Consider the following 24,928-nt stretch of genomic DNA (forward strand, 5'->3'; position numbering starts at 1 on the left):
AATTTTATATACTAATTTACGATAATGTCAATACATATTTACGATAGTTGGGTTACTGTTACACATGAAGATATTTATCATAACGTTATAGTAAACCACTTAGTAATGAGTTACTATAATCTCGTAAATTAACATAATAATTATCGTAACTCAAAGTGGCTACAGAATAAGTTATTTTATAGCCAGCTACAGAGTAGTAGTTCTATATATATATATATATATATATATATATATATATATATATATATATATATATATATATATATATATATATATACACACACACACACACACTGTTTAATGAAAATATAGACGATTTGCATCACTCGCTGTGTCTCTCGCTTTCTACTCTTAACACGATTACCTGTCTTATAGTTTGAGGTTGAATTCTAGGCTCCCTCAGGGAAGTTGAAACGACCTTTCCATTTCTTTCCTTTCCTTTCCATGTAACAACGAATAAGGGAAGCAGTTTGGTTAGATTAGTAGTAAATGCCTTTCCATTTTACACAACCATTAGGCCCTGTTCGGTTGTTGTTAAAATCAAATGGATTAGTGGGGATTGGTAGGGTTGAGGAAGAACTTAACTTGTAGGGGATTTAATACTCCCAAATCCCTCTCAGAATTCCCTTGGTTCTGGGATCAAACGAACAGGCCACCCTCACTCCACTGTCCCTTGTCTTCGTGCAACAGATGAAAAACTACAGGATGGAGCCGTCACGCACAGCTGCATCCGGAACCTCTGTAAATAACAACAGTTCAAGCTATACAATAGAATAAAGAAATGTAGGGAGATCTAACTTCCCAAGAGATGACAGAACCTATGAGCAAATGCCACATCACTGCGTTTGGAAAAGAAACGAGAATATTGCTTTATTGCTACAAATCTTTCGCTTCTTATTGTGTGACTCAGCTCGATACTGATACACTGTTTGGATGATCTACTACTACTAATATACTCGATAACAACTCGGTGATTGCTGAATGTGATACACAGATAAAACTTTGGGTGCCTATACCACATTATACAAGGGGTCAATCTCCAAAGAGAAGGAAAAAAAGGCCTTCCCTTCTAGTTAATCAGATAAACCAGCCTTGCTCCTCAAGTGTTCCTTGAAATCCATGATATCGCCTTCCCACCTAGTCACTGCCTGATTCTCACAAACCCAGATCTCATGAGCGACCTGGTTGATCAGCCTGAAGTCATGGCTCACCAGGACCAGACCGCCGTCCCACTCATTCAGCGCCTCCGCTAGGGAGTCAATGGTCTCGATATCAAGATGGTTCGTCGGCTCATCCAGCAACAGTAGCTGCGGCTGCCTATATGCCAGCCAAGCAAAGATGACACGGCTCCTCTGCCCGTCCGACAGGTTCCTCATCGGCATCACCTGAGCCTTCCCTGACAGCCCAAACTTACCGACTGCAGCTCTCATCCTCTCTTCTTCGTTTCCAGGGTATTCCTTCATCATGTATTGCAGGGCTGACATGTCCAGGTCCAGCTTCTCTGCCAGATGCTGATGGAACTGTGCGATGCGCAGGTGATTGTGCCGCCTCACCATACCGTCCAATGGAACCAGCTCACCAGTCATGAGCTTCAGAAGAGTGCTCTTCCCTGCCCCATTTGGACCAACCAGTGCAATCCTAGAGTCCAGGTCAACACCAAAGTCAAGCTTCTTGTACAAGAGATTATCCGGTGTGTACCCAAACGTGACCTCGACAAACTGAAGCACTGGTGGTGGAAGCTTGCCAACGTTTGTGAAGCGGAAGACCAGTATTTTGTCCCTAACAACCTTCTCGGTGAGCCCACCACGCTCCATCTTTGCAAGAGTTTTCTCCTTGCTCTGAGCCTGACGTGCAAGCTTTGCTGACCCATGGCCAAACCGTGCAATGTACTCCTTCATTGATGCAATCTGCTCCTGCTCCCACTTGAACTGCTTCATCTGATTCTCTTCAAGCTCGGAGCGGGTCTGAACATACTGATCATAATTCCCAGTATATAACTTGAGCTTCTTGTTCTGCATATGGATGATGTTAGTGCACACACCATTCAGAAAGTCCTGGGAGTGCGATATGACAACAAGTATACGGTCAAATTTCTTTAGCGTCTCTTCCAACCAGACACATGCCTCAAGATCTGCAAATTAACATAAAAGAAATTAGTCCAGCGGAGCAACAGGTTCACTAAAACAGGGCCTTGAGAAATCTTTTTGCAGGTCCTTGGGACTTCAATAACAAGTTTTTGATCGTTCTACAGACTACAGGTATAACATATGAATGCCATTAGGAAACAAAATTGGTGGGCTGAAGTCATTTATACCAACAGGATATGCAGCATTGGCATCATGTCACTGTTCGCCTAAACGATCGTTTAGCCCGTTTAAACACCGTGTAAACGCTACACGGTGGTCCGCCGTTTCCGTTTAATCATCCGTTTACCCCGTTTAATTGGCCGTTTAGCCCGTTTAATGGGACGTTTTGCCCGAATAATGGCTAAACGGTAGGTGACCGACTGTTTACCGTTTAGCGTTTAGGAAAACACTGCACGTTGTGTGATACATTAGAAAAAAGGGTACGGCAATTGACATGATATCTTATCTTTGGATGAACTCAGCTACTTACATTAGAAACCAAGTTGTTTATCAGTGACATCCATATACACATGAGTATAATAATACATAGAAGATGCAGATCGTTGTGCACATGAATATTTGTAGTATTTAGTAGGTTTCTAGTTCACAAAAGCTACCAGAAAAATCCACATAGATCTTGGTTTTCTACTTCAGCAGTTATCATCCATTTTAGAATTTAAGAGTCTTACCTAGATGGTTCGTGGGCTCATCAAGCAAAAGGATTGTTGGATTCATGAACAGTGCTCTAGCCAAAGCAATCCTCATTCGCCAACCACCAGAAAAATCTCGAGTTTTCTTTGCTTGCATTTGCTTGTTAAAACCTAAGCCAAATAATATCTCAGCAGCACGCTTTTCAGCAGTTGATGCATCAATCGCTTCTAAACGCTCATATACACGATCCAAAGCATCACCACCACCATCATCCTAAAAATGTGAGCAATCATAATACATGTTACTAGGTTAGGACATTCTCCAGCATCATCAAGTTATAATTTGCAAGAGCAGCACAGCAGAATATATACAAGACTAGAGAAAGGTGTAAGACAACAAATGTGAGGAAGTTCAAGAGGTGACCTGTGCAGCCAAAATCTCCGCCTCCTTTTCCAACTTCACTCTTTCTTCATCACAACTAACAACAGCTTGTAGTGCAGACATGTCTGAAGCCTCGATCTCATGGGTGAGATGGTATATGTCCATGTGTTCAGGTATAGGGAGCTCCCTGCAGCCTATCGCTGTGAGCAGAGTAGATTTTCCACAGCCATTTAGGCCGAGCAAACCATAACGCCTGAGACCAATTAAAACCGTCAATGACGTGCTCGGGCAGCGCACTTGGTCGTAACCCGTAACGGAATGGCTATAAGTGATGGCATTATATGTCTAGTTGTCTACCTCCCATAGTTGAGCTCCAACTCAGAATCTACAATAAGGTCGTGGCCATGAAACGTTAATGAAAGAGACTCTATCTGCAACATGCAAAAGATCATATTAGGTGTCACTAGGTGGTCAGTAAGAAATGAACTACTAAAAAAGCATGGGTTGAGGGATACTGTTATTTGTGGCAGCGAAACCTGGAACCTGTATTTCGTTGCACACTGAGCCATTTTATAGTGGGGATAAAGAATTAATCCGATGATCCAACTTCATGTGGAACATCAGAGAGATAGGGTGAAAGGAAGGTTTGACAACACAGAAGACGTCAGTATTTACAAATTCGGCTGCCTAGGCACCGCCCAGACACCTGGCTAGCTGTGAGTTATTTTTTACAATACTGAAAACCCAGAGAAAATAGTTCACCAGCCTACTTTTTGCCAAAATGAATTATGAAGTTGCAATTCGCTCTCTGCAGAAGGGGGGAAAAAAACCCCCCTATCATAACAAAATGGATGGATCGGGCAGAACAGGGATGCTCACGTGGATATCTCTGGAGAGCGGGTGGGAGGCGAGGACGCCGGTGCAGGTGCGATCGGAGAGCTTGAGCGCGGCGACGGCATCGACGGCCTTAGCGGCGGCAGAGGAGGAAGATGAGGAAGGGGCCGGGACCTTGGCTCCCCTCTTGGCTGCGGCGGCCGCCTTCTTCTGCGCGGCCTTCTTCTTGCTGGCGTCCGACACCATGGTGAGGAGGATGGGGAGGGTGAGGCGGCAGCGGCAGCGGCAGCGGCAGCGGCCTGATGAAGAAGCGGGGAGAAGAATCGGGAAGGTCGGAGAGGGACGACAGCGCAGCACACCTCCACCAGACCAGGATTGTGGGAATGTGAAGCAGACGACAGGCGAAGAAGGGGAACCTCAACTCTACTCGTGATGTCCTCCTGACACTTGTCAGTGTCCTTTCTACTTGGGCTACTGGGCTTCTCCTCTCCGACGGGCCGATATGGGCCTTTTGCCTCTCGCAGAGGCATGTAATGCAAGCCTTTCCGTCTTGGGCTATCCATATTCCATAAACTCCGCCATGCTCGAGGTCTTCCTCACATGGCCCATGGACTCCACAATGCAAGACCACAACGCCACTCAACCACATTTAACTTTATTTGCCTGGCAATGTGCGGCAACGTTTGGATAAAAGATCTAAACATGCCCATGTTTATTTTTTATATAATAAAGAAAAAGGAGGCAATGTGTGTGGTATATATACGATAGTACAGTGCTTTTACAGGCTAGCCTGAAAAAGGAGAATCTGTGCTGCGACTGCTTAATGCTGCCTTAGCTTGTCAACTACGCCAGAAAAGGTAGCATTAATTCTGAGATCCGCAACGTCTCCATCATTTTAAGGGCTTGTTTGGTACGTGTATCTACCTTAATTCATATGTATTAGAGTGAATTGAAATAAAATAACTTTTAAGCTAATCCACCTCAATGCATATGAATTGAGATTAATACGAGTACCCCAACAAGGACTAAGAGTATATGGCGCAAAAGCACAATGCACATCCATACTTGCATTGCTTCGACTAGAAATATAACTCTATTAAGCACATGTTTAATCTATTATTTACTAATATAGTTAGCTAGCTAATACTCCCTCCGTACTAAATTATAGGTCATTCCGGCTTTTCTAGATACATAGTTTGTTATTGCTATGCACCTAAATATAGGATATGCATGTCTAGAAACATAATAAAAATTGTACATCTAAAAAGACAAAACAACATATAAATTAGAACAAAGAGAGTAGCTATTAACTATTAGCTAGCTAATTATTAGCAGGAGACTGTTTAAATATGTTTGTATTATGTGGTTGGCACCTGTCATCGTCATCGACCCCAAACTTATTAGAACTAATAGTTAGTACGTAACCCCTTAGCTAATATAATGGAAATGCACGAAATTATTGAATGCTTATATAAAAGCGAAGCATGGAGGGTGTAATATAGTTACTAGTTAAGTAGCCCTCAAGATAGACTAATTAAAGGGGAATCTATCGAATCGATAAATCAAAAGTGATTACTGATGGTACATGAAAAGTGCAGTGCACTTTATATTGTTAATTGATTGATGGACGCACGAGAAAGACAAAGCAGGCAGCTAGCTTAACGAAGTAAAGCGTACAACTAACAACTAATAATAAAATGTAGGCGCAGGAAAGAAGAACAATCAGGGGACGGATGGGAAGCGGGTGAGCCGGCTCACATGCAGCCCAGGGCCAATGCCAGCCGTGAATAAAAAGTACCCCCCCCCCCCCCCCCCCCCCCTCCTTCTTTGCAATAAAATACTAGGGACTTTTAGTTTTAGTTCAAATTATATTAAGTTTGACTATTTATTGAAAAAACAATAATATTTGTCATAACAAATTAGCATCATTCGGTATATTATGAAATATATTTCTATATGTAATTTACCTCTTTGTTATATATGGTAGATGCCAATACTATTCTTTACATACTTTTGATCAATTTAACACCATTTGACTTTTAGAACAAATTAAACTTTTTTATATTTTAGGGTAGAGGGAGCAAGTGAACACGACCTTACGAGTCAGTCGCTTCTGTGCATTGCGGTGCATTGTCGGGCACGCATCATGCACAATGCTTGTAATATATGCTACTAGTGACGTGCGACACAGCTAGTGGGTGATAATATATGAGAGTGGGCTCTTAGTGCTCGTCGTCTCATCAATCAGGCCTTAACTAGTTTATTTATTTGCACTACATACTGCACTAAACAATCATGTGTGAGTACGTAAGATCGATATGGAATAATATACACATGGCAGATGGAAGGGATCAGGAGGTGCCTTCTTCGTCGTCAGATCATCAGTTTATATTAACAAACAAAGGCAGTTTCAGTTAGTGCTAACTGCTATGAATGACAAGACAAACCAGAAGCATATACATGAAACCGCGCGCATGCTAGGACGTGGAAGAACCGTGCATGTATCAGCTCAAAATAAGCAATATAAGCAAGCGGCGCGTGCATTATATATGCAAGTACTGAATTAATTGGACGGACCTCACCTGCTGAAGAAGATAGATTGATTCCTTGAGACTATATATTTCTTGATTGATTTCTTCTATTGTAAAGCCGGCCGGCCACGCACTTTTTACTTACCAGAGAGTTAACATGTACCGACGTCAAGATAGATATGTTTTATTTCAGTTATAGATCTTTTTTTAGTAAAATAAACATTTCACGGTTTGAGAAACTAGAGAAAGACTGCAAATAAAACCTATGGCTGAGAAGTCAGTAACAGCGTGCTAACAAAGCCCAGAATTAGCAATGGAAGATGTGAGTAACTTAGATGAAAACTAAAAGATGATCTATTACCATGCATATGTAGATAATTTGGATACAAATTTTGGGTTTTATTAACTCTAGATAGATTGTCTTTCATAATGGAATATGTTGGTAATTTAGGAGCAGATATAGGAGGTTACTTAATGCTTTTTAATAGTAGAGGTGGGTAAATTTTTTTTTGACCGAAGTCAGCAGGAGAAACCCCATTATTTCAGGTCTGTTTAAATTTGCTCCCATGGGGAGTCGAACTCAGGCCTGCTGGATGCTACTCAGGTGCTCTAACCACTAGACTAGAGGTCCTTTGGCGTAGAGGTGGGTAATTGTTAGAGGAAGAGGATAGATTGAACAATTATAAGAGTCTCTTAAATAATGGCATTAGTGTTTCTGATTTTATGATGATTTTCTAACTTTTTTTCAAACACAGCTTTTGAGGATTAACACGGAGACTACTTTAGGATCTGCAATTAGTAATAGATCGAGTAAGATAATACATTCGAGTGTCTTGCAAATGGCTTTAAGCCTTCCTGCCAGCTCCATCCAGCTGCAGAAAGAGCATGCCACATCATATTGCATGCTGCTACAGGACAGGATGACAAACTAAAGGAGGATACAGATCGAGTTAATATGATTAATTATGTAACTGAGATATCGTCGATGATGGTCATCACTTGCTTGTTGCAGGTTTTTTTTTTTTTGTTTTTTTTTTGTAAGGCTCGTTGCATGATTGATCATCGTACAAGCAAGGTAAGCTAAGCAACCACTGAACATCTATGGATCGATCGTTTCCTAATAAAGCATCGTACCGGGACGATCTCATCTACCGACGCCTAATAACTACAATTATGCTCGACCATGCTTTAATTTACACATCTGACAGAAACGAAAAGCAAATTAAAGCTAGAAATGATATATATGCTTTCACGACGAAAAAGGTACATGTATTGTTTGATTGATTAAAAGAAGCTGCAAATCCTTCTTCTGGAATGTACACCCTTTGTCCTGGAATTTATGGAATCTAAATTTATCTTAAATCAAACTATACAAATTTTAACCAAATTATAGATAAGGGTATTAATTGTCATGTTCGCTTGGATGATAAGTCATGACTGAAAATACTGTTGGCTGATTTGTTGTGAGAGAAAAATATTGTTCGTTGGCTGAAAAGTACAGCTTATAAGCCAAGCGGATAGAGCAAATATCTATCACATCAAAGACATAAATTATGATGGTAATTTGATGTCGTAAATATTATTCTTATTTTCTACAATTTTAGTCAAAATTAATATAGTTTGACTTAGCACGAACGTAAATCCTTATACTGTCATGCTATTAGAAATAGCATGGACCCATATCTCTTTTTAAAGAGGTCTGAAGCTGAGGTTTTGTTTTCCCTTTATCTAAAACAGAAATAGCATAGACACCGTTGTACTCTCTTTGTACCTAAATAAATAGTAGCAAGTTTAGGATAAATTAGTACGATAGAGAAAAGATCATACTCTCTTCATTAATCAGCCTGTTCGTTTGTTGGTTTCAGTCAGGGCTTATCAGTCAGTCAACAGTGTTTTCCTCTCACAACAAACCAGCATCAGCCAGGCTTATCAGCCCAGAAATCAACCAGCGAATAGGTCGAATAATTGAAGTAGTTGCACATTGATCGGTGATTATTTCAAAAGCACACTAATTATGGCATTTAGTACACACATCCAACTACTAAAACTTACAATACTGGATTTAGAGATGGGAGGGGTGCAGTAAATGCGAGAAGACTTCGGGAAAATAAATGGACTTGTAGACATTTAACCTCTTAGAGATTGATTTATTTGTGACAAATGGTTTTGCCAATTTGTTTGGAGATTGGACTATTAAATTTTATATTATTTATTTAAATTTTGCATTTTTTTATTGTGTCTTGCAGAAATTATTTATTTTTATCTTTCTTTCCAACTCGTATGAAAATTAAATCGCTAGTTTTCTTGAATTTATTATCCCAAATTTAATATTTGTTAACTGTATTAGGCATGAATTTTTTTTGGCCGTAAAAATTGAATAGCCTAGGGTTTTTTCAGTTCATATGGTGATTATAAACTGTATCAGACATGGACAAGTTTTATCTGAGGCGTTAGATCATCATAAATCCAACATTGTAGCTTCTTTTTTCTAAACAGCCTCGTACTAGTAATTTCTAAGCCAACTTGACGAACGTGGTGTCCTCTTTCGAAGCCACTAATGAGGCAACACAATAACATTCATCATTTAAGCCCCGTTTGGTCGGGCTCCAACGGCTCTGGCTCCCGCCTGTCGGCTGCTGGGCGGCCGACACCCGGTTACTGTTTATCGGAGCCGTTTTTCTCTCTCCTCATTTTCTCTCTCACTGACACAACCGGAGCCGGAGAAACTCGTTTTTTCTGGCTCTGCGGCTCCGGCTCCTATAGGCACCTGTCGACTGCTGGGCGGCCGACACCCGACTACAGTGCAGGAGCGGGAGCCCGCGGGAGCCCAGCCAAACGGGGCCACGCGACACTCTCTCTCTCTCTCAGGGACACGCGATGATTAATTAAGGGTTTGTTTGGTTTGCCTAGTAACTACTAAATTTAGTAGCTTTTAGTCACTTTAGTAATTTTTCAACCAAACACTATGACTAAAAGCTACTAAAAGAGCTTTAGTCTTCTCTGGTAACTCTGGAGTTACTAAAAATAACTAAACCGTTTAGTAGCTACTAAAATTTAGTAGCTCGAACCAAACACCCTCAGTATGAACGAGAAGGAGAGCAGGTAATTCGTTAGGTACTACTCTTGTATACCTGTACGGTCACTTCCTGGTATAATATTATAGCAGCGAAAAATATTATTTATTTATTGAAAAGTATTTGTCAACTACGGTTCAGAACATGCCAGCCGCTATCTGTGCGTAGCAATTACAGTAATGGGTGGAGCGAGGTCGATGATGGGCCATGGCAGGACATGTCGTGTCGCGTACTTCCATCCATAGATATCTATTGTTTTCGTTTCTCGAAAAACAATTTTAACTAAATACATATTAAAAATATTAATATTTAGAATATATAATTAGTATAGTTGAAAAGATCTTGAAATCTAATTTTTAATAAATTTATTTAGAAATATAAATATTGTATATATTTTTTATAAATTAAGCTAAATTTATGACATGTACCTGTAGCACAGTTATTTAAGGATGAAAGGAGTACCCGCACAGAGTCGCTATACGTGCGGCGACAATCAACCTTTAGTTGATAAATGATGGATGGATGCTGCTAGCTTGGAGTCCTCACTACGTTCGCTTGAACTATTTTTTAGCTAGTGAATAGTGTTATAAAGCTCAATTTCAACACAAGCGCTTAACCCATGGATCATGGGCTCATGGCGCCGTCAGATGAGTAGGCAGTTAGGTACGGTACGGGCTAACGGGCAGATAAGAAAACGATGTTTTGCTCAAATTTCCAGCACTAATTACCGGTGCATGGTTCGCTTGCTGTACAAACAACCCGACTACTCAAGACGTAAGTGGGTACAGCGTACTGTACGGTCGGACCGATTATTACTGCTATTTTGCTAGCTTAGGGGTACACGTTGCATTGGTTGCTTACTTGCTTTGGGCAGCGCTACAATAACACCTAATAATAGAAGACTCATTTAACCTTTAGAGTTCAATACACATTTGGTATATTCTCTAACAACAGGACTAAAAAAAGAATCCTTTCTAAAAATGTGTTTACAAGAGATATGATGTTCATATTTTGGGTTTTTATGTCCATATGGGTCTCTTGTTGGAGACGGTCATACATTTCGTCCCGGCTCCGTCCAACCCAGCGACTGTGTTGTATTGCAGGCTAGGACACGCCGCACATGCGGCAATTTCTTCCTGTATACTCCCTCCGGTTTTCTAAAGAATATCGTTTTGAGGTTGTCTTAAGTCAAACATTTTAAACTTTAACTACAAATAAATTCTTTTGGATTGAGTTTGAAAATATGAAAGTGATGTAAGTAGATTCATCTCAAAACGTAGTTTCATACAAGTATATATTGACTATATTTTATAAACATTTTATAGTAAAAAATAACGGTCAAAATTGTTTTTTAGAGACCGTATTTCTGTCCAAAACGACATTCTTTAGGAAATCAGAGGGAGTATATGGACTACTCCTATGGTACATATTGGGGGTAAGGTGTTGTTGTAACTTATGCACGCAATGGAAAACACTGTTTGTACCATTTTCTCTCATAATAAATTAGCATAAGTCAAAGTTATAAGAGAAAAAACACTCTTCGTTCACTAAAAAAACACTACTAAAGTAGTGCTGTACAACATGGCATTTTACGTCTTTTTGCACCATCAGTACGTGTATAACATGGGCAACACTGGCCGGGGTGCAACTGCTGTTGCCAGCATGAAACCATAGCATGTCTATTTTTTTAACCTTTACCACCGACCATCAGCGTGATCGGCTGGCCAGCCCCCTCACATAGACATTATTCATATAAATCAGACAGCAGTACTTCTCTCTCATATAAATGAACCAGCAACGATACAAACCAGCCAACCAAACAGGCTGCATATATGGTTGGACTCGGTCCGCCCACTTTTGGTTGCAGGTATGTTCGTTTGAACTTTTCAGTTATGAACCGTGTTTTTCTCTCGTAGCGGATTGGTATCAGCATCAGCTCAGAAATCAATCGATATCACTGGCGTCAACATTGACAAAAGACCAAGATGCTGCCTCTTCCTCTGGGCTCCGCTGACTGCCGGTGTGCACAGTTCTCTAAAAGTGCACAAGAAGAAGATTCTCCGTCACATCAAATTTGTGATACATACATGGAGTACTAAATGTAGACGAAATCAAAAACTAATTGCACAGTTTGCTTTAACTTTGCGAGACGAATCTTTTGAGCCTAATTAATCAATGTTTGGACAATAATTCACAAATCCAAACGAAATGCTACAGTAGAGAATCGTGCTTACCGGTGCAAACTTTGCCGAACTAAAACGCGCCCTGGGTAAATAAAAATACAGTATGTACTCCGTGTGAATGCAACGACTCCAATGCAGGGGCACTGGGACAGGCGGTCCGGTTGTCCGTGAGCATCGGAGCGCAAAGCTTTCCTCGCTGCAGCTCTGCAGCCTGCAGGTCAACCCGACCCGACCATGCGGCCTCGCTGCTGCAACAGCTGCGTGCTTTGCTTGTTCGGTTCAATGAACAATGGGAAAGAAAGGCAAGGGCCTGACTTTCGCGGCCGCACGCATGCACGACGATTGGCGACTCCGCGATTGGCAGCATTTTGGGCGCCGCGCGCTACATCTCGCTTCTCTTCATCGTCGTCACTCATCACTTCATCAGTCGGGTTCGGGCGCATCGGGGGCCTCGTGGTCGTGGCTTGGAGGAGAAGGATCTATCGCTCCAATAACCTCCGCGACTCCAACTAATCGTGTCATCGAGTGCCGACCCCGTCGGTGCCCTGCTCCTCCTTGTTTTCCGCCCTGTCTGTCGGAGATTCATCAGTCGAGACGTGCTCATGTTCAGATGTTCTAGTCCAGTTTAGTTCCCTTCCAAAATATCAAATTTTTTTAAGATTCTTCGTCACATCGAATTTTTAGACGCATGCATGAAGTATTAAATATAAATAAAAAATAAAACTAATTACATAGTTTAGACGAAATCCACGAGACGAATCTTTTAAGCCTAATTAGACTATGATTAGACACTAATTGTCAAATAATAACGAAACTACTACAGTGTCATTTTGCCAAAAATTTCGACATCTAAACAGGCCCCTAGTCAAAGGGTACAGCCCTATCCTCTGGCGGAGTATATCCGTACAGTTACCTTGTACCACAAGATAAGATTAGACTCCTAACAAGCCACCAAGAATCCTAAATTTCAGATATTCCGGAACACTATAGGATGAAAATGACGGATCCAGAAAAATGTATAGGCCGAACAGAGAGCTAGACCAGCAAAGCTTTCGTAGCTCAAACGTCTAGAGGAAACTCAAGGGGCTCCGTGGACACAACAGTGTGGGTGTGGGGACTCACCCGCCCCACTGCTGTAAACAAATACCATTCACTACCAATTTCTAATCCTAGGCCTTGTTTAGATTGCAAATTTTTATAATCTGGACACTGTATCATGTTTCGTTTGTATTTGACAAACTTTGTCTGATCATGTACTAACTAGACTTAAAAGATTCATCTCGTGATTTACAACCAAACTGTGCAATTAATTACTTTTTTTACCTACATTTAATGCTCATGCCTACCATTTTTTTACCCGCCTAACGTTGTTGTACATTTTTTTTTCACATGAGTGCAGCTAGGCAAGGCCAGTGCCTAAGGGCAAGCACGAGCATTGGCGGCTAGGGAGCAAACCGGCTGGGATAGTGGCAACAGGGGTCAAGTGCTACCAAATCTCTGATTAGAAAGGCACGAAAAGTTGATGAGTCAACGTGTGATTTGGGTCGTGCGTAAACATGAGGGATGCTGATTAGGAGTTGTTGGACTTCAGTATCTAAACATTGTTCATGGAGGCATTGGACACGAGCGAGGAGGAGAACAGTGATAAGTGAGACGACGGTGAATCCCATGTCCGCAAATTGGCGAAGGTTGATTTATGGGGTGGTTGCGACGTAGACTCAAAAACCATGTAGTGGCGGGAGAAAGCCTATAGCATCAGAACGTCACCAAGAGATAGTACAATGGCTACGCGTGGAGTTGAAGGCAGAGAAACAATGTGTGACCGAGAGGTAGACAACTGATCAATGATGATCATATCCTAATAGTCTTGTTGACAATTGTTGATGAAAAAGTCCATTTTTAGTAAATAGACCCCATATATATTTAATGGTGCCTTTGTTTTCAAGGTATATTATAGAACCAAGCGACCCATACTCTATCTCAACAAACACTTTCAACAACCGAGCCAGTAGATCTTAATAGGACCTAATAAAAGCATTTTTTTCTTGAAACAAAAATAGAAAAACACCACCTATGTCACATTGTGAAGGTCAATATAGATGGACATTCCTCTACAATAAACCTAACCAACTAAGCGAGGTTTGTATTTAAAGGATGCATTTTTTAGGAAATAGGAAAACAAATAAATGATGCATTTGGAATGCATGAAACCCACACAACAGAATGTTGAAAAACACGCAAACCCATACTGTGAAATGCTTTAGCCGTTCTTTATTACTATATATAGGTACATATGCAACAAAAGCAAACAAATGGGTAATACTTCATTGGTAAAAACCCCAACCAAACCTGGCAAAGACCTTCGCTCTAATGATATCCAAAGCACGGTACAAGTTCTTGATCCTTCTCCTTTTGTTAATTCCCATATCCAAAGTCATGTCCTAATTCTTATACTTCCTCGGTCCAAAAAAAAGATATATGATCCATGTCGATTGATGTAGCTCAAGTTTAACTAAAATTATAGTAAATAATACTAGCATTTGTGTCTCTGAATAGGGTTATTATAAAAATATATTTTATAACTAATTTAATGGTATTTGTTTTATATCATAAATATATATTATTTTTTATATAAATTTATTCAAAGTCCACATAGTTTGATTTCTCGAAAAAAGAGATTTTTTTACAGAGGAAGTAGAGCATATGCACAGGAGGTTTTTCAACTTATCAGCTATGGTAACAAATCAGGGAACGTTACTTCTCAGCGATGCCTTGTTTAGTTGGATGAAATTTAGGAATTTGGCTACTGTAGCACTTTCGTTTTTATTTGACAATTAGTATTCAAATCATGGACTAATTAGGCTCAAAACGTTCGTCTCGCGATTTTCAACCAAACTGTGCAATTAGTTTTTTTTCGTCTACATTTAATACTCCATGCACGTATCACAAGATTTGATGTGATGGCTACTGTAGTACTTTTTTGGAACTAAACCAGGGCCTTGTTTAGTTGCCTTCAAAATTCTAAGTTTTTTCACTCTCTCTCCATCACATCAATTTTTAGCCGCTTGCATGAAGTATTAAATGTAGGTAAAAGAAATAACTAATTACACAGTTTAGTTAGAAATCACGAGATGAATCTTTTGAGTCTAGTTGATCCACGATTGGACAATATTTGCTAAATAAAACGAAAGTGGTACTATTCATCGGGTTAAAAAAAAATTACAAAGTGAAACGGGGCAACGCGTCGTTTTCCACAGTACGTAGGAGTACTGTCCAAGGAGGCCCCCGTACATTCACAGTCTCTCTCACTCGTTGGGCTCTTCTTCTACTACAAAGACATGAGCTTGCCTGGGATTGGAGCCTTGCACTGGGGCTGGGCCGACGCCGACCGGACGGGCGAGCGAGAGCCTGAACCAGAGCCCTCTCACTGTCTCAAGTGGGAGCCTAAGCCAAGCCAATTATAAGAGGCGAGACGAGCAACTCCGATTCAATCCACCCCTGACCCCTCCCTCCTCCCTCTCCGCATCCTCTGCTTCGCTCTGCGCCACTCTGCCGAGGTGGGGGCATAGGAGAGGAGACCTCCCCCTCCCTCGGTCCCTCCCCGGCCCCCGATCGATGTCTAGCAGCGACCCGGAGGAGATCAGGGCGCGCGTCGTCGTCGTCCTCGGAGCCCCCGATGCCGACGCCGGCGACGAGTGGGCCCGCCCCGAGCTCGAGGCCTTCCACCTGCCCTCTCCCGCCCACCAGCCTCCTGGCTTCCTAGCCGGGCACAAACCGGAAGCTGCAGAGCAACCCACCACGCTCCCTGCTGCTCCTGCTGGCCGCCGCAGCAGCGACACATCTACTACACCTGCTGGTGGCGCTGCTGCTGCTGCTCCTTCTCCGCCGCCGCCGCTGGCTCCTTTCGAGACGGAGCAGCCGCCCAATGCCAGGCCGGCCTCCTCCGCAGGCGCCGGCGCCAATGACAACAAGAAGCCCACCCCGCCCGCCGCGCTGCGCGACCTCTTCCGCTTCGCCGACGGCCTCGACTGCGCGCTCATGCTCGTCGGCACGCTCGGCGCGCTCGTCCACGGCTGCTCGCTCCCCGTCTTCCTCCGCTTCTTCGCCGACCTCGTCGACTCCTTCGGCTCCCACGCCGACGACCCGGACACCATGGTCCGCCTCGTCGTCAAGTACGCCTTATACTTCCTCGTCGTCGGAGCGGCAATCTGGGCGTCCTCATGGGCAGGTAACGCTATTCCTCCTCCTCCTGCTGCTCCTCGCGTCGCGAATCGTCTGTCAATTTGGATTGGATGACGCATCACATCGCTCAATCAATCGCCGTGGCTAGAGATGATATCTTCAAACCACTCGTTCCGCTCGCTCGCAGAGATCTCCTGCTGGATGTGGACCGGCGAGCGGCAGTCGACGCGGATGCGGATCCGCTACCTGGACGCGGCGCTGCGGCAGGACGTGTCCTTCTTCGACACCGACGTGCGCGCCTCCGACGTCATCTACGCCATCAACGCGGACGCCGTGGTGGTGCAGGACGCCATCAGCGAGAAGCTGGGCAACCTCATCCACTACATGGCCACCTTCGTGGCCGGCTTCGTCGTGGGCTTCACCGCGGCCTGGCAGCTGGCGCTCGTCACGCTCGCCGTCGTGCCGCTCATCGCCGTCATCGGGGGGCTCAGCGCCGCCGCGCTCGCCAAGCTCTCCTCCAGGAGCCAGGACGCGCTGTCGGGCGCCAGCGGCATCGCGGAGCAGGCGCTCGCGCAGATACGGATCGTGCAGGCGTTCGTCGGCGAGGAGCGCGAAATGCGGGCGTACTCGGCGGCGCTGGCCGTCGCGCAGAAGATCGGCTACCGTAGCGGCTTCGCCAAGGGGCTCGGCCTCGGCGGCACCTACTTCTCCGTCTTCTGCTGCTACGGCCTCCTGCTCTGGTACGGCGGGCACCTCGTCCGCGGCCACCACACCAACGGAGGGCTCGCCATCGCCACCATGTTCTCCGTCATGATCGGCGGGCTGTAAGATCATCCATCACTTTCTCCCGGCCTTTCCTGTTCTCCGTCACGACACAGCATGTACGCTAGCTTACTGGTCTGTGTGTGGATCGCGTGCGTCCAGGGCCCTCGGGCAGTCGGCGCCGAGCATGGCCGCGTTCGCCAAGGCGCGCGTGGCGGCCGCCAAGATCTTCCGCATCATCGACCACAGGCCGGGCATCGCCTCGCGGGACGGCGAGGACGGCGGCGGCGTGGAGCTGGAGTCGGTGACGGGGCGGGTGGAGATGAGGGGCGTGGACTTCGCGTACCCGTCGCGGCCGGATGTCCCCATCCTGCGCGGCTTCTCGCTCAGCGTGCCCGCCGGCAAGACCATCGCGCTGGTGGGCAGCTCCGGCTCCGGGAAGAGCACGGTGGTGTCGCTCATCGAGAGGTTCTACGACCCCAGCGCAGGTATACCTAGTACTCTACCAATTCTAGCTTTAGTTTAGTGCATTGATTAATTGGGTATTTAGTGTGGAGTTCACTCTGCCATTGCCATCACACATCAGCATACATTGCCAACTGCCATTGCTGCCTTGCTGGGTAGCAGTAGCTAGGGATGAAAACGGATCGGAAATGGACGGATATCATCGATATTATATTTGTTTTTATATTTTTGTTCGGATTTGGATTCGAATATGGATAGTGTTAACTATGTTGGATATAATACGATTAGATATCGATATCATAAATATACAATTTGAGTATTTGGATATGGATACGGTATAGGATGTTGGATATCCGGACTCGGATACGGATAGCCCTTCTATACGAATTTGGTTTTGAATATGTTCGAAAAATATCCATATCGTTTTCAAGTGAATTTTGCTGTAACTGTACCACATTGACAAGGAAGTGGAAGTGAATGCTTGGAGCAGAGCTGGCCGGCCTCATGGGCTGCTACCTGCTAGCTAGTCAACCAACCATCCTGTTTCTTTTCTTTCTTGTGGTTGTGTTTGTGGTCATGCATTCACACAGCTAGAACTAGGTGGTGCCTGCAGCGCGAGACAAGAAAACTATTTGCCTGGCAAGATGCTACTGTTGCCTCGCACATGCATGCCACTCTTTCTCTTTGAGCCTTGACCGACTGACTGACTACTCAGTGAGATGTATCCAAGTAGGAGTGGTTCAGTTGTGTTGACATGTAGAGTACTCCTCCTAGTATAGTATAGTAGTCCTGTAGATTTTTAAATCAAACGAACAAACAAAAAAGAAAGAAATGAAGCTCTGAAATTTGTTGGTTTTGGCAGGGCAAATCCTGCTGGACGGGCATGAGCTCAAGTCGCTGAAGCTCCGGTGGCTCCGGCAGCAGATTGGGCTGGTGAGCCAGGAGCCGACGCTGTTCGCGACGAGCATCAAGGAGAACCTGCTACTGGGGCGGGACAGCCAGAGCGCGACGCTGGCGGAGATGGAGGCGGCGGCCAGGGTGGCCAACGCGCACTCCTTCATCGTCAAGCTCCCCGACGGCTACGACACGCAGGTCCGTCCCCGTATAGCTAGCTTTATACTAGCTGAGCTGCACTGCACTTTACGCCTTGTTTAGTTGAACCCCAAAGTCTAAAAAGTTACTACAGTACCTGTCATATCGAATGTTTGCGGCCCGTGCATGGAGCATTAAATGTGGACGAAAAAAAACTAATTGCACAGTTTGGTGGGAAATTGCGAGACGAAAGTTTTAAGCCTAATTAGTCAATGTTTGAACACTATTTGTCAAATAAAAACGAAGGTGCTACAGTAGTCCCAAATTCTAAATTGGGCGCGTTTAGTTTCAAAAATTTTTGGCTTTGGTTACTGTAGCGTTTTCGTTTGTATTTGGCAAAAATTGTCACTATTTAGGTTTAAAAGATTTGTCTCGCCAATTACAGGCAAACTGTGCAATTAGTTATTTTTTTACCTACATTTAATGCTCCATATATGTGTCGCAAGATTTGATATAACGAGGAATCTTAAAAATTTTTGGTTTTTTGATGGGATCTAAACAGGGCCTAAACAAGCGCTTACTGCACTTTTCTTGCTCGCCACCGTTGCTGCCTGTTTGTGTTGTGCCTGTTGTTCTCCAACCCATGTGTCAGTGTCTAGACCGCCATGCCTGCCTGCCTAGCAGCTCGCTGCTCCCCGTTTCCTTTCCTTTCTTCTCCCTACCCTGCCTTTTACTAGCTTTTTTTCTCATCTGCATGCAGCCTTTTCTTTTCTCCATGAGGATGCTGCATGTAGCATCATGTCATCCATCTCATTCATGCGTCGCGCTCGTGCTGCCCTGGGTCACTGTTTGTGTTTGTTAGGCCGCAGCAGCGGCACATCCGCACATGAGCAGCTCATGACAGGCAGCACCACTAGGCCACCAACGCCATGTCGTCATGGAGGGGTCGGGTCCATTCCATCACAGCACGGCACTACTCATCCATCACATAGATACCAGTAGACAGACACTAGTACTAGTACTAGGGATGGGAGAGCAATTGCTTGTTAGGAGCCTGTTGCTATCACAATTGCTGTTGTGGGTTACCAACAAGTAACATGCCAGGATCGCACATGACAGGAGAGGTCCCTTTCTCAACACAAAACTCTACTAGCATTTGCTGCTGAGTGCTTTGTGCTGAGTGCAGGGGGAGATGAATGGATGATGAGCAGCTAGAGGAAGGTTAATAACAATATAGTAAAAAGATTAAGAATCAACCTGGGTACGTAGAAAGAGGTAGAATTCCTAGGAATACTATAGGAGGGGGAGTGGAACAGAACAAATTCCAAGTTGGTATTTTGTCAGGAATGTCAAGTTGATTTGATCCCAGTGCATGCAAGAATTATCAATCACCCATCCTGTCTGTACAGTCCAGCTCTTGCCACTGAGCACTACTGTACTACTAGTGGTAGGTATCTTCCACTTCTCTTAGGTGGTGTTTAGATAGGGTGTAAAGTTTCGTTGCGTCACGTTGGGCTGCGTCACATAGGGTGTCGTAGGGTTGTTTGATACTAATAAAAAAAATAAATTATAGAATTCGTTAATAAACCACTAGATGAATTTATTAAACCTAATTAATTCGTCATTAGTGTATGTGTTACTGTATCACTTTATTATCAAATTATGGACTAATTAGGTTTAAAGGATTCTTCGTCGTAATATGTGTAATTAGTTATTTTTAGTCTATATTTAATACTCTATGCATGTGTCAAGGGTGTAAAGTTTTGACGGAGGAAAGGGACAAGCCCATGCTGCTGCTTATTTTAATCACTGTCAATGGCAGGCAGTCTGGTTAGTTAATAACATCTGGGAAGGGTTTAATCGAATCAAAAACAAATCAAATGAAATCTAAAGGTCACATGGGATATGGGCCACATAGAGCAGCTCGCTTTCCCACACTCCCATGACTGACTTGATCATGCTTGATTCCTTGCTAAGCAATGCTCGCATGCCCATGCATCATCCCTGGTCAAACACTCTGCACCATCATAAGACTTGCTGTATTAACAAATGGATTTCATTTTTGTTGTTATTAATTATGCTGGAGTAGTAGTACTAGTTTATTATTTGATGACAAAATTGGCAGTCAAAGTCAACCCGTTTGTTTGACCGTGAGTGCATGGCGGTGGTGGCCGGTGCAGGTTGGGGAGCGCGGCATGCAGCTCTCCGGCGGGCAGAAGCAGCGCATCGCCATCGCCCGCGCCATGCTCAAGAACCCCGCCATCCTGCTGCTTGACGAGGCCACCAGCGCGCTCGACTCCGAGTCGGAGAAGCTCGTGCAGGAGGCGCTGGACCGCTTCATGATCGGGCGCACCACCCTGGTGATCGCGCACAGGCTCTCCACCATCCGCAAGGCCGACGTCGTGGCCGTGCTGCAGGGCGGCGCCGTCTCCGAGATGGGCACGCACGACGAGCTCATGGCCAAGGGCGAGAACGGCACCTACGCCAAGCTCATCCGCATGCAGGAGCAGGCGCACGAGGCGGCGCTCGTCAACGCCCGCCGCAGCAGCGCCAGGCCTTCCAGCGCCCGCAACTCCGTCAGCTCGCCCATCATGACGCGCAACTCCTCCTACGGCCGCTCCCCTTACTCCCGTCGCCTCTCCGACTTCTCCACCTCCGACTTCACTCTCTCCATCCACGACCCGCACCACCACCACCGGACGATGGCCGACAAGCAGCTCGCGTTCCGCGCCGGCGCCAGCTCCTTCCTGCGCCTCGCCAAGATGAACTCGCCGGAGTGGGCCTACGCGCTCGTCGGCTCCCTGGGTTCCATGGTCTGCGGCTCCTTCAGCGCCATCTTCGCCTACATCCTCAGCGCTGTGCTCAGCGTCTACTACGCGCCGGACCCGCGCTACATGAAGCGCGAGATCGCCAAGTACTGCTACCTGCTCATTGGCATGTCCTCCGCGGCGCTGCTGTTCAACACGGTGCAGCACGTGTTCTGGGACACAGTCGGCGAGAACCTCACCAAGCGTGTGCGCGAGAAGATGTTCGCCGCCGTGCTCCGCAACGAGATCGCCTGGTTCGACGCCGACGAGAACGCCAGCGCTCGCGTCGCCGCCAGGCTCGCGCTCGACGCCCAGAACGTGCGCTCCGCCATCGGGGACCGCATCTCCGTCATCGTCCAGAACTCGGCGCTCATGCTCGTCGCCTACACCGCGGGCTTCGTTCTCCAGTGGCGCCTCGCGCTCGTGCTCCTCGCCGTCTTCCCGCTCGTCGTCGGCGCCACAGTCCTGCAGAAGATGTTCATGAAGGGCTTCTCGGGCGACCTGGAGGCCGCGCACGCCAGGGCCACGCAGATCGCGGGCGAGGCCGTCGCCAACCTGCGCACCGTGGCGGCGTTCAACGCGGAGCGCAAGATCACGGGGCTCTTCGAGACCAACCTGCGCGGCCCGCTCCGGCGCTGCTTCTGGAAGGGGCAGATCGCCGGGAGCGGCTACGGCGTGGCGCAGTTCCTGCTGTACGCGTCCTACGCGCTGGGGCTCTGGTACGCCGCGTGGCTGGTGAAGCACGGCATCTCCGACTTCTCGCGCACCATCCGCGTGTTCATGGTGCTCATGGTGTCCGCCAACGGCGCCGCCGAGACGCTGACGCTGGCGCCGGACTTCATCAAGGGCGGGCGCGCGATGCGGTCGGTGTTCGAGACCATCGACCGCAAGACGGAGGTGGGGCCCGACGACGTGGACGCGGCACCAGTGCCGGAGCGTCCCAGGGGCGAGGTGGAGTTGAAGCACGTGGACTTCTCGTACCCGTCGCGGCCGGACATCCAGGTGTTCCGCGACCTGAGCCTCCGGGCGCGCGCGGGCAAGACGCTGGCGCTGGTGGGTCCGAGCGGGTGCGGTAAGAGCTCGGTGCTGGCGCTGGTGCAGCGGTTCTACGAGCCCACGTCCGGGCGCGTGCTCTTGGACGGCAAGGACGTGCGCAAGTACAACCTGCGGGCGCTGCGGCGCGTGGTGGCGGTGGTGCCGCAGGAGCCGTTTCTGTTCGCGACGAGCATCCACGACAACATCGCGTACGGGCGCGAGGGCGCGACGGAGGCGGAGGTGGTGGAGGCAGCGACGCAGGCGAACGCGCACCGGTTCATCTCGGCGCTGCCGGAGGGTTACCGGACGCAGGTAGGCGAGCGCGGGGTGCAGCTGTCCGGCGGGCAGCGGCAGCGGATCGCGATCGCGCGCGCGCTGGTGAAGCAGGCGGCCGTCATGCTGCTGGACGAGGCGACCAGCGCGCTGGACGCTGAGTCGGAGCGGTGCGTGCAGGAGGCGCTGGAGCGCGCCGGGTCCGGGCGCACCACCATCGTGGTGGCGCACCGGCTGGCCACGGTGCGCAACGCGCACACCATTGCGGTGATCGACGACGGCAAGGTGGTGGAGCAGGGGTCGCACTCGCACCTGCTCAAGCACCATCCCGACGGGTGCTACGCGCGGATGCTGCAGCTGCAGCGGCTGACAGGCGGTGCCGCGCCCGGGCCGTCGTCGTCGTCGTCCAACGGGGACCCCGCGTAGGATGGATTGATGGATCATGGATGAGTTTCGTTCCAGAGAGATTGATGGACCAGGAAGCTGAAGCTCCGGAGCAAATGATGATGATACTGCAGGATCGCAAAGGGAAAAGAAAAAAGAAGCAGAAAACACGGTGGTTCATATGATTGTACAATTTGATGATGATCTCTTTGAGTTGAGGTTTTAGGATGATGTAAACCTTCACTTTTTTTTTTGACTCTTCTTGCTTCTCATTCTTCTTGTTTCTCATCTGCTAGCTGGGACAGAGATGTGGAACACATAGAAGCAACAGCATCTATCTATATACAGTGTCAGAGATGGGAATGGATCCTTCCTTGTAAGTAGACAACGGCTAGCTCCTAAGGAACCCCAGAATCCCAGATCATATGTACTAGTACTCTACTTATTAGTTAGCCCCTTATATTACAGTACCAAATAGCAGATTTACTCCTTATTCAGTTATTTGCAATAGCAGAAACAAATAAAGTAATGCATGAATGATTGCTGCTATCAGTCAGTAGCAGGAAAGAAATGGCAAGTTCCACTTGTATCTGAAAACAAAAGAATCTCCATTTTCAGCGAGCAGAGGAGCTGAACAGTATCTATCCACTATCCTTTTTCGTTTCTTCTCTTTTGCGAGGACACTCTCCATCCTTTTCAGGCAGACAGGAAGCGGATCTAGTGGTGAGCAGTGAGCACGCCTCTGAAGTCTCAACTCCGGAGTACGGACCGACCAAACTGCACACCCAAGAACCGATCGAGAACAGCATTCTCTACACTATATTATATTTGGCCATGCAGCCCGCGGCCCGCCGGCCCGGCCCGTGGCCCGTTGTTTTGGCCCGGCCCGAGCCCGGCCCGGCCCGGTGGCCGCCGGGCCCGAGACGCCGGGCCGTGCCTGGGCCGCCGGCCTGGCCCGTGGCACGGCACGGGCACGGCCCGGTGCATGATGCGGCCCGGTGGCGGCCCAGTCGGAGAAACGGCCCACGAAAGGCAGGCCGCCGGCCCACCCCACGCACCCCTCTCGGCCTCTCCCCTCGTCGTATATAAGCCGTCCGCGTCCGGCCGGCCGCGGCGCATCCCCCTCCCAAACCCTAACCTAATCCTCTTCGGCTCTTCCTCTCCCCCACCGCGGCTCTCTCAGTCTCTCGCTCTCGGCCTCTCGCTCAGTCGCTCCGCTCTCCCATTCTCGATCCAGATCCAGATCCACCGCCGCCGACGCCGACGTTCGTCCGTCCTCCCCATCACCGGTGAGCGGTGACCGCGCCGGCGCTCCTCCCTGGTCCCTGCTTCCCCGCCGTCTCCTCCTCCCTCCTTTTCCTCTACTCTCAGTCCCTCACTCCCCTCTCGGTGAACCATGTGAGTGTTCATGGCAGTCCCTCATCCTCCACCACCTCGCCGTCGATTCTAATCCGTGTCTGTCTGTCTCATCCGCTGCTTGGCTGGCCTCTTCATCACCGGCACCGGGCTCCGGGTACACAGGTTGGACTTCTTCCCTAACCCTAACCCTAGATCTGTCATCTGTTCTTCTTCTTCTCACTTCTTCGTCTTCTTCTCACTTCTTCTTCTTCAGTTCTTCACTTCTTCTTCTTCTCGCCGTCGATTCTAATCCGTGTCTGTCTGTCTCATCCGCTGCTTGGCTGGCCTCTTCATCACCGGCACCGGGCTCCGGGTACACAGGTTGGACTTCTTCCCTAACCCTAACCCTAGATCTGTCATCTGTTCTTCTTCTCACTTCTTCTTCGTCTTCTTCTCACTTCTTCTTCTTCAGTTCTTCACTTCTTCTTCTTCTAACTTCTTCTTGCATGCAGGTTGGCGCCTGACGCCGCGTCTTCCTCCTCTGGAGTAGACATGGCCAGGCCGCCCAAGCGCCCGTTGAGGGGCGGTGCTGGTGCTGCTGGAGGTCGAGGTCGGGCACGGCTGTCCGGCTCGTCCGCGGGCGGTTCTGGCCTCGCAACGCGGGGGGAGAATCAGCATCCCCTCGGCGACGGCGAGGACCAGGCGCCGTACGCGGATGACCTGCTGGAAGTCAAGGACGACGACGACATACGTGATGATGCAGGCGGTCTGTTCGGCATCGACCTCGGTGACGACAACCAGCCCATCGATGTCGATGGCGACGACGACGATGGTGGAGTTGAGGTATCCACTGACACTCATGGTACCTCC

General features: G+C 47.2%; 2 protein-coding genes across 2 annotated transcripts; one reads left to right on the forward strand and one right to left on the reverse strand.

Annotated features, from left to right (window-relative positions):
- Positions 1–844: 844 nt before the first annotated feature.
- Positions 845–4,260, reverse strand: LOC136477113 (ABC transporter F family member 1-like). The gene is made up of 5 exons (XM_066475144.1): positions 4,038–4,260; positions 3,516–3,589; positions 3,201–3,411; positions 2,816–3,050; positions 845–2,131 (listed from the first exon to the last, which is right to left on the reverse strand). The coding sequence occupies exons 1-5, from the start codon at positions 4,236–4,238 to the stop codon at positions 1,074–1,076; spliced, it is 1,779 nt and encodes a 592-aa protein (XP_066331241.1). The 5' UTR covers positions 4,239–4,260; the 3' UTR covers positions 845–1,073.
- A 10,905-nt stretch (positions 4,261–15,165) lies between these two features.
- On the forward strand, positions 15,166–23,250 carry LOC136477114 (ABC transporter B family member 1-like). Its single transcript, XM_066475145.1, has 5 exons — positions 15,166–16,008; positions 16,150–16,786; positions 16,887–17,212; positions 18,052–18,281; positions 20,402–23,250. The coding sequence occupies exons 1-5, from the start codon at positions 15,396–15,398 to the stop codon at positions 22,760–22,762; spliced, it is 4,167 nt and encodes a 1,388-aa protein (XP_066331242.1). The 5' UTR covers positions 15,166–15,395; the 3' UTR covers positions 22,763–23,250.
- Positions 23,251–24,928: the final 1,678 nt, after the last annotated feature.

Source organism: Miscanthus floridulus, chromosome 8 (assembly GCF_019320115.1).
Source record: "Miscanthus floridulus cultivar M001 chromosome 8, ASM1932011v1, whole genome shotgun sequence".
Classification (NCBI taxonomy): domain Eukaryota; kingdom Viridiplantae; phylum Streptophyta; class Magnoliopsida; order Poales; family Poaceae; genus Miscanthus; species Miscanthus floridulus.